The 13,764-nt window shown below is 33.4% G+C and overlaps 2 protein-coding genes across 3 annotated transcripts in view; one reads left to right on the forward strand and one right to left on the reverse strand.

Annotated features, from left to right (window-relative positions):
- UBAC2 (UBA domain containing 2) overlaps nt 1–13,764 on the forward strand; it is a 251,807-nt gene that overhangs the window by 67,969 nt on the left and 170,074 nt on the right. The gene's annotated exons all lie outside the window — the stretch shown is intronic.
- Nucleotides 650–6,641, reverse strand: GPR18 (G protein-coupled receptor 18). 2 transcript variants are annotated; one of them, XM_012546249.1, is made up of 3 exons: nt 6,441–6,641; nt 5,582–5,633; nt 650–1,711 (listed from the first exon to the last, which is right to left on the reverse strand). In XM_012546249.1, the coding sequence occupies exon 3, from the start codon at nt 1,685–1,687 to the stop codon at nt 695–697; it is 993 nt and encodes a 330-aa protein (XP_012401703.1). In that variant the 5' UTR covers nt 1,688–1,711; nt 5,582–5,633; nt 6,441–6,641; the 3' UTR covers nt 650–694. The 2 variants fall into 2 exon arrangements, with proteins under 2 accessions (XP_012401703.1, XP_031814481.1); XM_031958621.1 differs by lacking the exon at nt 6,441–6,641 and having other exon boundaries at nt 5,582–6,011.

A 13,764-nucleotide genomic window follows, 5' to 3' on the forward strand; every position in this document is an offset into this window, starting at 1 on the left:
ACCTCAATATCTAGAATGTAGATATTGCAGTGAAATCCAGGTTACCTAGTGGAAAAATTCTATATACAACAGTTTAACTAGATGAAAAGTTAGTAATTGATCATCTCCATGAGACACTTTTCCCCTTCCCCTCCATTAAAATGATTGTTTGACAATTTGTTTGACAGAATCAGCCATTAGACTCAGTGTAATAAATGAACTAGTTGTACTTGACCCCAGAGGATGGAACAAGAACCAAATTCATAAATAGTTAAATTTGGTCATGATACAAGGAAAAAATTCCTATTATTGAATTGCCCAAAAGTGGAATGGGCTGTTTTGGAAAGTAGTTGGTTTTCCCTAATTGTAGAATTTCAGAAACTCTGCTTTGTCAAAAAATGTTTTATAGAGGGGCTTATCTTCAGATATAGCCTGGAGCACATGACATCTTCTAAATCTGAGATTCCATTCGATTACTATTTGTCTGAATATAAACAGTAAATTAAAATTAGGAGTTTTTTGCATAAATTCATTTAAAAGGTTTTAAATAGGGAAAAATGAATATAATAGTAAAATAGCTAAGCTATTTTTTCTTTACCCCATAATGAAATACAAAACATTCCTAAAATGTGTTATAAGAGAAGGGGGTTATAACAGACTCTTTTGACAGTTTTAAAATGAAATTCTTTAATACTTGATTTAAAAAACCTACTAATTATATCATTTCGCTGTTAATATTGCTTAGTGATCGTATGCTGCCTGATCGAAAACTCTTCCTGCGCACACTTCGAAGATAATTTCGATATAGCATGACACTGATGACTCGAGCTTGAAATTGTTTTGAGACAATGTAATAGAGTATAACGTCCAAACATGTGCTGAGATTCATAAGGAAAGTGGTAAAGGTGCTCCATGGATTATAGCTGTTTTCCCCTCGTTGTAACATTAGAAGAGTAAAACAAATATGAAAAGGAACAAAGCACACAAGCACTTGTACAATGAGAGTGATAATTATTCTTATGGACTTTTCCTTGACCTTTGGCTTTAGTTTAGAAGTCCGGCCACGAAGGAGACTATTAATAATGAATGAGTAACATCCAATCATGATGAAAAGAGGAATCAAGAAGAAAAAAATCAAACGAGTAAAGTTCAGCATATTCATTGCTTTTAGGTGAATTATGTCCAAAATTTTCAGGCAGCTGGCAGGGTTTGTGTCTTTATCTGGGTCTTCATTTAAAAATAATAGAGGGGTGGTAATTGCAAGAGTCATTATCCAAATTCCAACGCAGGCTAGCACTGCTTTGCTTGTATTCTTAAGTTCTTTGGTATGTTTGGGCTGCAAAATAGCCATATATCTATCGGCACTAATAAAGGCAAGAAGCCAGAGGGCAATACTTGGATAAAACATTGTAAGAGCTCCAAGAATGTGACAGAAAGTCTCCCCAAACTGCCATTTACCTTTTCCATAATAAATCATACGGAAAGGTAAGCACAATATGAAGACTATATCCAATAAAGCTACATTCATCATATAGATAGTTACAGTTGTTCTCTTCTTGGTGCTACAACTGAAGACCCAGAGAGCAGTCACATTAACAAATAATCCAATTATGAAGATACAGCTGTAGAATACTAGTGCTGCAATCTTGTATTCTTCTGGTTGTAAGTTAATAGAAACAGAATGATTTTGATTATTTTGGATAGCCATATTACTTCTTGTTGAACATGATACCTAGAAATGGAACAAAAAACTATTAAATATATTCTTATGAAATTATGAACCTGATATAAATCAATCACCTAGTGAGCTTAAATTTGACAGCATAATAATATTTTCATGAGAGATTATTGTAAATGTATTATAACTGATTGAAACATTTTAATATTGTGAAGTACATGCAAAATTTTATAGGTTTTATTTTAAATAAATTTTTATTGATATCTTGTTTTTATATAACCATCATTTGCAAAAGTCATTATCCAAATTCCGATGCAAGCTAGCACTGCTTTGCTTGTATTCTTCTTTGATATGTTTGGACTGCAAAATAGTCATGTATCTACACAAATTTTGCACATAAGATTTTGCAAAGGTGAAAAGTGAAACCTATTTTTGCATGTATTTAGAAAAATAAAATTCTATTAAAAATTAAAGTACATTCAGTAACTAAAATTGGGCTAACAGTTTCAGCAAGTAAAGGCTCTGGGAAAAAATAGGAATGATTTTAAAATTCTATAATGAATAGTGTTTGAAATTCATTTGTTGAATATCAAAGTATTTTAAATATTTCTCTTGAAACTTTATTTACATCATTAATGTTTATTATTTATGGATAAAACAAGGATTTGTTAGATCAAATTAAGGTGAGTCCTCATCCAAATGAACACAAATTACAAAATAATAATACCTGAATTCACTAGGTTGTTTCATTTCTAAGTAATGATTCAGTATAAAGCAAGTATAGATATAAAACTAATTATAGAAATGTACAAATGAGATAGAAACAGCCCTTTGAAACATACTTTTAACTGTGGTTACCCACAACAGTTTACAATATAGTCTTATGAAAACATTCATTAGTCAAGATTTTCATAGTAATATTTCCTTTAAATGCTCCATTTAGTCAATGTTCTGGAAAATATATATATCTTGTACTGGGTTCTTTAAGTCAAGAGACTTTGGATTATTGTAGCAAGACTGGAAATTTTTTGGAATGGGTAGTTGAGAAGATCTTGTCTCAGTTCGACTCCAGATTAAATTTTAGCTTTCATGTACAAGATCTGTAGCCTGTTTTAACTCTGTGATGTTATATAGACTGTAACAGGATTATATATTTTTTGAGGGCAAGGCTATATAGATCTGTCATTTTTCTTTGAAGTTGAAAACACTGAAGTATGATATAGATATTGAATGGATACTTAATGAATCCATTTGGAAAAGGTATTTTCAAGGTTTATAGGGTGTGTGAGAAGGCAGTTGAAAAGACGACATATGCATAACCCATTTTAGGTTCCCATTTCAGGCTTTAGGGCATGGTTTTCTGTATTTTGTTGAGTTAATTTTGCTAGATGATAGCGTGACTAAAATCCTGAAATGCTAATGACTACTAAATGATAGTGATAATAATAATGGCTTCCATTTATATATGACTCTGTTTTACAATGCCATAACCTCATTTTTTCATCCTAATAGTCCTGTGAGGGAAGTAATGGAGACATTATTCCTTTCATTTTATAAGTGAAAACAATTTTAATTCATAGAGGTTAAGTATTATAATATGCTCATAGTTATCAAGCTGTTTAAGTATCCAAGTAAGATTCAAACCCAAATCTTCTCCAGAATTCAACATTATTTGAAACTAGGCTAGTAGTAGCAAAACCTGATAGAGTAAAAATTCAGAACAAGAATTACTTTTGGTCAATATATAAATTAAAGACCAGAAAGACATCTTTCAAACCAAAAACATTTTTGGTTGTTTGAATTTGCTTTGGCTTGGAAGTGATTATCATTTTTAGGAAGTTGTAGTGCTTATTTGTCTGGTTTCTCATGGACACTTTTGCTTCTAACAAAAGTTAAAGTGCTTTTGAATTTTAGGGGGAAGAATTTTGTAATACCTCAGTTCTCTTGATATTCTAGGGTATGATAGATTGGATTAGAAATCTGTATTCTAATAATGCATTTCAACATTAATTTTCTTATTTTGCTTTTTGTTTCTTTTCTTCTTTTTCTTTTAAACATACCGAATTTAGACAAATAATCTTGACTCTTATCTTGGCTTGAGCCATTCAATTCCAATTCAGTAAACTTTTATGAAGTTGTTACACTGAACACAAACAAATTTTATATAGACTATTAGAGAACTTGGAATATAATCATATGATGTGTGTATTTGTATGATACAGGAGAAAGTGGGACAAGTGTAAAGGAGAGGCCCAAGCCAATTTCCACAAGTAATTTTAACAGTAAAAGATCACATTCCCCCAGGGATAGAACAGAGCTTTGGTGGAGAAAGGTTTCATAGAAGAGACGGTACTGATATGGACCTGGAAAGAAGAATCTTGACATGACTAGTTGAACCTGCATGATTCTACCTTATAGGCCATTCTACATAATGCAGTAAGGTGTGAGTGAATCAAAGTCGGTAAGAAGAGACTAGAGGACTGGAGAGTTTCTGGAATAAAGAGTACTTGAAAAGAAGTAGTACTGAAATAAAACAGTTTGGGCCAATTTATATGTGTCTTTGAATGACAGAAGAGGTTAGAGTCTATGACATGATTTCGTCCTAAAAGTAGAATCAAAAGGACCTCTGTGAGTGAAATTTGTACTGAACTAACACCATAAAGAAGCATAAAACAAATGGCTGAGTCCTTCAGATATAGGCAGTTCAAGACCAGATCCTTGCCACTAGATATTACAGATGAGTTATATTTACAGATTTAGATTTTTGATCAATGTAGATTACACAAAGAAATTTTTAAAAAATTTAGTGTGTTGTTCATTGTAGATTGCAAAAATTTAGTACCTACTGAATACTTAGCAAGACATGACCTGGTGCCTGGATTTGTATATCAGAATCTCAGTCTTTCATAACCTTGATAGACAATTAATTGCTGTACTATAAATATAGATCTCAAATATTCTTGGGAATTAAAATGAAAAATTAACTGGAACTGGAGTATTGCCATAAACTTGATGTTTTACATTTGATAGCAACTATTAGGGATGTATCTGAAGCCAGGTCTTCTTAATTCTAGTTTCTCAACTGCTTGCTAGACATGTTATACCTCTTAAAGTGATTCATCAGAGATGAAAAGAATAAGATGTTTTTCTGATACTTAAATAGGTTCATGTAGGAGTTAAGTGGTATGGCAGTCTCTGCTCTGTGACCCTCTTTCTAGATTACTCCTGGAAAAGATTATCCAAAGAAGTGGATAGGTCTACGTCTTACAGTCTCTATGATCTTTTATGTATGGCTACTGAATAGATTGACAAATTTCTCCCATTATTGAGGGCATTATCTCAAGCTTTTCTAAGCTCCAGATTCTTCTTTTGAAGGATGATTTGGGGGGAAAAAAAGTGGTAGAAATGAATTTTAAAAGGCACTTGATGTCTTTAAGTATAGAACATAATTACATTTTCAAAACTACAATCATTTAAAAGTACATAGCCTCACTATTTACCTGACTTTGTTTATACATTTTTTTGGATCTAAATTACAAAAAACTATATTTTAAACCAATAGTTAGAGAATATGTGTTATGAAATTTTTTTTCTTTAAAACGAAAATAAATAAAGAAACAAAACGATTGCTATTCATTTAGATTTACTGAAAAAAGACATCTGCTCTATATTCTAAGATATTTATTAGCAATGTTTTAAATAACATACTATTAAAATATATATCTTTTTTTAATCCTTCTATTAAAAAGTTCAGCAGGTTATTTAATAAAAGAAGGTCATTTGGCTACCTCTGTCCTACCAAACATACACACACACACACACACACACACACACACACACACACACACATCTTTATATCTTTAACATTGAATTTGAAATCTTAACTTTTTATTAAAAATCATATAAAAGTCAAATATTCCTTACCTTCTAAGCACTAAAGTTATATGTAGGTAATCCTTTTTCAGTATGCCCAAATCTGTAAAAGATAAGAAGTTTTTCTGTTGCTTTTTTTTTCCCACTGCTCTAAAATATGTTGTTCATAAAACAATCTGGGTCAGGAAATACAGTTTCATTTTTTAAATTTTAAGCTTTTTGCTTAACAGCTTATCTCATATGCTAAGTCTAAGGTCAAGCATTTATAAGACTATTTTTCATTATTTTGCCTCTCAGCATAAACTATGAAATAAAGATTTTTTTTTTTTGCCCATGACATCATCCTGGATGTATTTTTTCCCTCTTTTTGGAGACTCTACTGTACAGCATATATGTAACAGACCACACACACACACACACACACACAAAAGATGAGTAGTACTTAAGAGAGACTTTCTGAATAAAAAATGGGAGAAAAATGAATATTTCCTTTGCTAACAGAAAAAAAAAGTACTATTTAGCATGTGTCTTAGTACCTTCAGGAAAATTAAATACATTTAGAGATCTGAAAAGTGAAAGTAAATCTTATGAATCATATTTTCATTCAAAATTTTTCTAACAATTTAAATTGAACACCAACTTTCCTGATCCTCTTTAATTAGTGACTTTCCCTTTGTTGAGGGAAGTCAAAAAAACTGGAGGAAAATCTCCAATTTGATGCTTACTAGTATAGTTATTTCCATCTCCCCCATTAAACTGTGAACTCCATTAGAGAAAAGTCTGTCTTATGCTTTTCTTTGTGTCTCCAGTGTTTAGCACAGAGTCTGGAGACAATTCTTAAGTATTTATTGACTGACCAACTACCAAGGTTTGTTTTCTTTCTTAGCTCCGTTTTCCAAATAACACTCACCGCTTTTTACTTTTCTTCTCCAGTAGTAATCCTTTCTTCTTCCTTTATATGAGAAAACAAATATTTTTTGTTTGACTTCCCCAAAGGCTGCTTTAAAAAAGTCTTTGGGATTCTTTACTATATTAATTTACATCCGCTAGTTATGCTAATGAAAAAAAAAAGTGAGTTGAAACTGATAATAAGGGAAGTAATACCCTAAGTGAGGCAGCTAGAAGCTCTACCACTTCCTCCTATCTTCTCCTCCCCCTCCCCTTCCTTTTCACAGAGAAGGTTGGTAATTGCAGAGGGAGATTTTTTTTTTATTGTATATAATCCTTAACTCTTTCATTTGTTTTCTTTTAAAATAAATTCATTTTCACATTTCTTTCTTGAAATCAACAACATTTTGTTTTGGTAGGTGAAGGAGTTATACAGTTTGATTGATATATCTCTTTACAAAATTAGAAACAAAAAAGATTAATTAAGTAAAATAGTCATTAAAAATTTACAGAGATACAGGTCATTTTAATTAAATAGGCTGTTTTTTTTTTTTTAATTAACCAGTTATTTAAATTAAGGTGGGTTCTTGTCTTTAAAAAAAAATTCTTTCTAATCTAGGACAAAACAATAGAGATTGATTTGGTTGATACTGCCTGCAATTAACATTTATTTTTTACTATCACTTGACTATGCCCTCAAAAATCACATCTGATCCTTTCAGATAATCTAGCACTATCCATGGACATTGACCAAATGATGTTACCTTTTATGAATTGTTATTATATGAGAAATGTGTTGAAAATTGACAATATTAGAATTTGACAAGGGGTGTCCAGAATTTAAATCCCAGTTTTGCATTTTATTCAGCCATTGTGCTATTAAGTAAATCACTTAAACTCTTTGGGCTTCTGTTTCCTCATCCTACAGATTAAGGGTGTGGAACAAGATGATTTCTATAAAGTACCTTCTCATTATAAATGGTAAGAATAACATTTATTGGCACTTAAAATATAGGAACATAGGTCATTTCCTTAAATTGTTATTGATAAATAATCCTCTTTGTTAAATTTTATTTCTAATCTCTTGCTTAATGCTTGTGCCCAAAGTGCCTCTCTTTTAGGGAGGAACTTGTTTAATTCTCTTTTGGATCCTCTGTTTTTTCCTACTATCTTGATTTGCTTAATGAGTAGGATTAGAAGAAACATTGTACTTGCTGTAAAAAAAAAGACCTGATTGCTTCCATGGAATGAATTATTCCTTTTGCTTAGTGTGAAAATATAGAGGTCTGGAACTCTGGAGAAGTATACTTGAAATAAGGTGTTAACTCGGTGGATGATGAGATGATGAGATGATGGTTTTCTAGTTCACATACATACTTACTTAGTACTTAGTATGGTGATGGAATGGTTCTCTAATTCACACAAACAGTGTGCTGTAATGATGTAATCATACCAAGGTATTTAAAAGCTGAGAGAACTGGAAAAGGGACATTCTATCTTTGACCCGAACATTACATGAAAGCCCAGTATATCTGCCCAATTTTTTGCAATTACTTTTTAGATCTAAAATGTCCCTCATTGAACTTTGACTCTAGGCATTTAAGAGTGATTACAGCATAAATTAATGTTTAAAGTTCAACATTTGTTGCTTAAAGTCACAGTGGCAGAACTCCAAAGGAAATAATTACTAGGGTTGTGTACAGTACAATAAAACTATATTGGAGCTTAGTGTTAGTATGGACAAAATGGTGTCCAAAAAAATGTATACTAGTCTTCTGTTCAGTGAAACCTCTTTTCACCTCTGCTTTTCAAACTCATACTCAGCAGGAGTTAAGTAGAACTCTTAGACCTTTCCCAAGCTGAGCAGTGTAAGAGATGCCCCCTTAGCAGTTTCAGAAAGGCTTTTTAGTCCTTCCCAGTCCCAAAGTCAGCAGAGGAGCTACCTAGACAAGACTATGGCACTTGGATGCCCAAGGAAGGTCAGAACCAGACACACATGGGTCTTCTGGCTGCCTCCTCAAGGGTTGTCATTTCAAGAGACACAAAAACATACCTATATTAGGGAGGAATTCCTAGGAATTCCTATAATGTCTATTCTCAAATCCTGAGAAATCACCAAGGGACTTTTTGAAAGCAAAGACTTCTTGAAGGCCATACTGTGAGCAGAACTGAACTCACCTTCCTCCAGATTTTCCCATTCCTCAGTAAACCCTCTTAATCACGATAACCCCCTATAGTCTGGCTTTGTTCCTTATCATTCACTGAAACTGCGCTCTCCAAACTTACTTAGTGGCCAAACTCAATGTCATTTTCTGGAAGCTCCTTCTCAATCTGTCTGCAGCCTTTGGTACTACTGATCACTGTTCTTGATACTGTTGTCTTTCTGTGTTTTCAAGACAGACTCTCCTGATTTTCCTCCAACCTATCTGATCATTTCTTCTCTCTCTCCCTTGCTGGATCCTCTGCCAGATCACATCCTTTAAATATTGGTACCCCTCAGAGTCCTATCTTGAGTCAGAGTCTTATTCTCTTCTCTCTATATATACTACTTCACTGGGTGATTTTAGCAGTCCTAACCCTATAGGATTTAATTGTCATCTTCATGCTAATGATTCTCAATTCCATCTATCCCAATCCCTCTGGTGACCTCCAGTCTCGCTTCTTCAACTGCTTTGCAGGTATTCCCGACTGCATGAACAGTAGACTTCTCAAATGCAATGTGTCTAAAACAGAACTCATTATTTTCCCCAACTCCACCTCTGACCTCTACTTGCTGCCCAATTTCAGTCTTGTAGAGGGTTACAACATCTTCTTAGTCCCTCAGGATCACCACCAAGACTTCATCCTGGACTTTCCCTTCTCTCTAATTTTCCATACTCAATCTCTTCCTAAAAACTCTCTAGTAAGCTCCTTCTCTTTTCTGACACTGCCACCATCCTGCTACAGGCCTCTATTACTTCCCCTCTGGATTATTGCAGTTTCCTGTTCTTGGGTTTTCTTTCCTCAGGTCTCTCCCTACTCCTATCCCTGACCCTCCCCTGCTCAGTAAATTACAAGGGCTCCCTTTTACCTGCAGGTTAAATACAGACTTCTCAGTTTATCATTTCAGGCCTTTTGCGACCTAGCCCCCTTCCACTTTTCCATTCTTAAAACATAGACTCTTTCCATTCCCTGAAATCGAAATACTCTTAAATGCTGTGATACTTCTTCTCTTCCACAAATTGGATATTTTTTCTTTTGACTGAAGGCATTCTCTTTGGCTAGAATCCTCTTTCTTCTCTGCTCTAATTACTGATTTCTCTGGCTTTCCTTAAGTCCCAACTAAGATCTTACCTACTATAGGAAGCCTTTTGCAACCTCTCTTAATTTCAATGCTTTCCTTTTGTTAATTATTTCCTATTTAACCTATCTATAATATAGCTTGCTTTACAAATATTTGTTTGCATGTTGTCTCCCCTATAGGATTGTGAACCTTTTGAGGATTGGAAATATCCTTTGCCTCTTTTGGTATCCTTACCACTTACTTAGCACAGTACCTGGTAAATAGCAAATCCTTTTAATATGTCTTTATTGATTGATTGATGGCAATGAAAATCTAGCAGGCTAGTAATTGATTCTTTTCTTTACTAAAGAGTCTAATACCTTATTTCTCTAAACTTCACCACAATTATAAGCCCATTACATATCAACTGCCATAAAAAAGTAACTGCCATGAAAAAAGTAACTATTCCAAAACAAAAAAAAAATTAGTGAGAAACATGGCATTGTCTAGTATTTCTATATTTTTACAAATCTTTTTAATGTCTGATAATCGAGGAGACAGCTGGATTGTTAAGTTTGCTTCTGTAACAAATCTATTGCTATGTGTTTTGGTTATAGTATATGAAGGAAATCTGGCCTCACACAGATGTGTTAAAAAAAAAAAAAATGGAAGAAGTATTTTAACAAGCAAATAATGCCTTAATATTATTATGAAAATAGTTTTGATCTCACAGGTCCCCTGAAAGTTTTTCAGTAACTCCTAAGGATCCTTAAACCATACTTTGAGAACTCTACTGCCTTATGATATATCTTTCTCATGATAACAAAAAATTTTTGAAGTCAGTTAAATTGTGGTGACTTGACAGGCCCTCTATTTTTGGTCCCTGTTCCCTTTACCTCTTAGAAATCCAAAGTAAGCAATGTAGGTGCAACTCTTTCTCCTCCTTTTTCCTTAGTGGCCTTTCCATAAAATCCCTCAGTAGCATCTCTGTATATAAAAGACTGAAAATTGTGTTTCTAAGAAATGCATGCTTTAAAAATTCACACTATTACAGAATTGTCAGAAATCTATCCGATTTGAGTAGCTTCTTTGAAATGAGTGTTTATTTTCCCATTAAACCCATATATAAAACTTATTCTTTCAAACATTTCTGTGTGTCATGTACTATATTTAAAATTTATAGATATAAGGATCCCTTTTTTAAGAGAACCAAATATAGTAGTATACAGGTAAAACACAGATAGATGGCTTCCAAGTTATGTTTCCTTTAGGAACTTCTTTTTAAAAATTGAAAAAAAAAGCCAATTTATTTATATAAAACTCAAATTGTTATTGTTTGTTCTTCATTCCCCAAGAGGACCATGATATCAGGAATGTGATACTATGACATGCAAGTGAATTGTATTTAATGAGGGAGGGCTGGGCAAGGTCACAACTCACTTTCCCCTTCAGAGCCATTTGGGTCCAGTCACAAGTCATCTTGATCTGAAACTTAGAGAATAGAAAAAGGAAAAGAAGAAAATGGAAAAAGAAAAAAGATAAAAAGGAAATAAAATTACCATGTGCACAGCAGAACATAGGAGAACAAATTGTTTCAAAGTATGAAACTATAAATTTCCATTTCAAAAAAGTGTATATAGTAAATACTACATCTTGTGTTCAAAGCAGTTCATTTTTTCTTTGCTTCCTTATTGATTTTCTTCTCTGCTGTGCACTTTTTACTTTATTTTTTCTTCTCCTTCCCCCAAGTTAAACAGATATATTTGTATGTATACATATATATGCTTATACACACATATGCATATATGTACAAAAACAAATATGTACATGCACTTATATACACATGCAGATTCATAATCATACTCCTATGTACACATATATATTTATGTGAGGCTGTGCTAAGCTTATTTAACCTCTGTTTCTTTAAAATTTAATATCATCCTTCTAAGTCTTTCCATATTTTCTAACTTCCATATTTTTCTAATTCCATCAACTCATTTCCTACAGCCTGGCAACATTCTAACCTTATACAATTTGATCTTTATATTTGAGATCAATTGTTTTTTTCTAACTAAAGTTCTACTCCTGATCATAATGTTTTTTTTCTATCCCTGTTGCCTCCTCTGCTTTACCTCTACCTTCTACCTTGCCTTGCTATTACTTAACCTATCCCAAGGATTCCTCCCATATCACGTTATATTCAGCTCTACTCCACTCTTTCTTTCAAACTATCCAATTAATAATGATGATTTTAGACATGTGGTTTATATTTCCATATATAAAACATAAACAGTTTGTCCTTATTGAGTCCCTTGAAATTAGTCTTTGATGTTTGATGTTTTTCTTGGATCTTATGTCACATTTTTTATTAAGTTCAGGTGGGTTTTTTTGTTTGTTTTTTTGTTTTTGCAGCAAAATCCTGAAAGTCTGTCAATTTCCTGATTGTCTTTTTTTCCCCCATTCAGGATTATGCTTAATGTTGCAACTTTGCTGGATATATTTTTGGTCCTAGTTCTTTTGATCTTTGATATACAGTATTCCTAGACTTGTTGTCTTTTAATGTAGCCTCTGCAAGATCTTATGTGATTCTAATTATGGCTCCACTATATTCAAATTGATTTTATCTTGTTGTTCATAATATTTTCTCCTTGATCTGACTGGGGGTGTTGGAATTTGGCAGTGATGTTCCTGTAGGTTTTCCTTGTTGGATCTCTTTCATGTAGTGATCAGTGGATTTTTCCTATTTTTAGTTTCTTTTGTTCTAACATTCCAGGATAATTTTTGCTGTTTCTTGTATTATTATATCAATATTCTGTTTCATGTAATTTGATTATTCTTACGTTTTCACTTCTTGATCTGTTCTCCAGATTTGTTGTTTTTCTTGTAAGATGTCTCACATTCTCTACTATTTTTTCATATTTTGAATTTTGTTTTATTATTTATAATAACTTACAACTGTGTTGGCTTCCCCTTGCCCAATTTTAGTTTTCAAGGAGTCATTTTCTTAAGATTCTGGATCTCCTTTCCTAGTTGATTGCTTTCTTTTCATGATGTTCTTATGTCCTTGGATCTCTCTCTCTCTCTTTTCTTTTGTGGCAATGTGGGTTAAGTGACTTAGCCAGGATCACACAGCTGGCAAATATTGAGTGTCTGAATCTGGATTTGAACTCAGGTCCCCCTAACTTCAGGGCCTGTGCTCCCAAGGATTGTTGTTATTGTTTTTTAAGTTTTTTCTTAGTTTCTCTCATTTGATTTTTAAATTCCTTTTTGAGTTCTTTTATGAATTCTTTTTGGGCAGGTAACCATTTAATGTTACTCTTTGTGGTAGGAGAAACTTTTTTTTTTACTACAATAATCTCCTCTGAAGTTGAGCCTCAGTTTCTCCTGTTCATCTAGTAACTTTCCTGTGCTTGAGTTCTTTCTCCTTTGCCTGCCTTTTTTTAAAAAAAAAAAAATTTGTAGCAAATTGTTGTAATAATCACCTCTAGTCCTATGGGGTGGGGGAATGGTATCTCTGGCCTCAGATCTTCTTTCAGTTCTTCTCTCTGGCTAGGAACTAAAACCCCAAATTCCACCCCCCACAGCCAGCAGGGTCCTAGCCCCTCTTCTGCATTCTCTGTGTGGGGCTAGTTTCCTCTTACCCAGTGGTGCTGAGTTCCTTCTGCCTTCTCACCTTGCCTGGGAGGCCGCCATTCCTGTGGTTGGGGCTGAGGCTGTTTCCCAACCCATCTAATGGCAGACTCACCTTGCTGTTTCAGAGGAACTAACCTGGAGATTTTTATATTTCTCACAGGCTAAGGTTCTCTCCTGGTATCTTTATCAGATTTTTCCCGCTTCTGCCAAGGAGGACCACTGCTCTGCTCAAACTGTTAGTTGTTTGTAAGGCTGTAAATTTCCCCAAGATGTAATTTTGTCTAGTTAGGGGGAAATCTGGAGTACTTGGAGTTTTCAAACCTCTGCCATCTTCCCAGAATCTCCCTAAGGCATTTCTTTTCGAAGATAAGATGTTAATTCTTCAACTAAGTCATGCATCCTAAGCTTTATAATACATGAATTTAAATTTCATACATGTTCAGAAAGATAC

The sequence above is a fragment of the Sarcophilus harrisii genome, chromosome 3, assembly GCF_902635505.1.
Source record: "Sarcophilus harrisii chromosome 3, mSarHar1.11, whole genome shotgun sequence".
Taxonomy (NCBI): Eukaryota; Metazoa; Chordata; class Mammalia; order Dasyuromorphia; family Dasyuridae; genus Sarcophilus; species Sarcophilus harrisii.

Bases quoted from the DNA above. Each gene is read 5' to 3' on its own strand.
- GPR18 (XM_012546249.1), bottom strand. From the start codon at position 1,687: ATGGCTATCCAAAATAATCAAAATCATTCTGTTTCTATTAACTTACAA.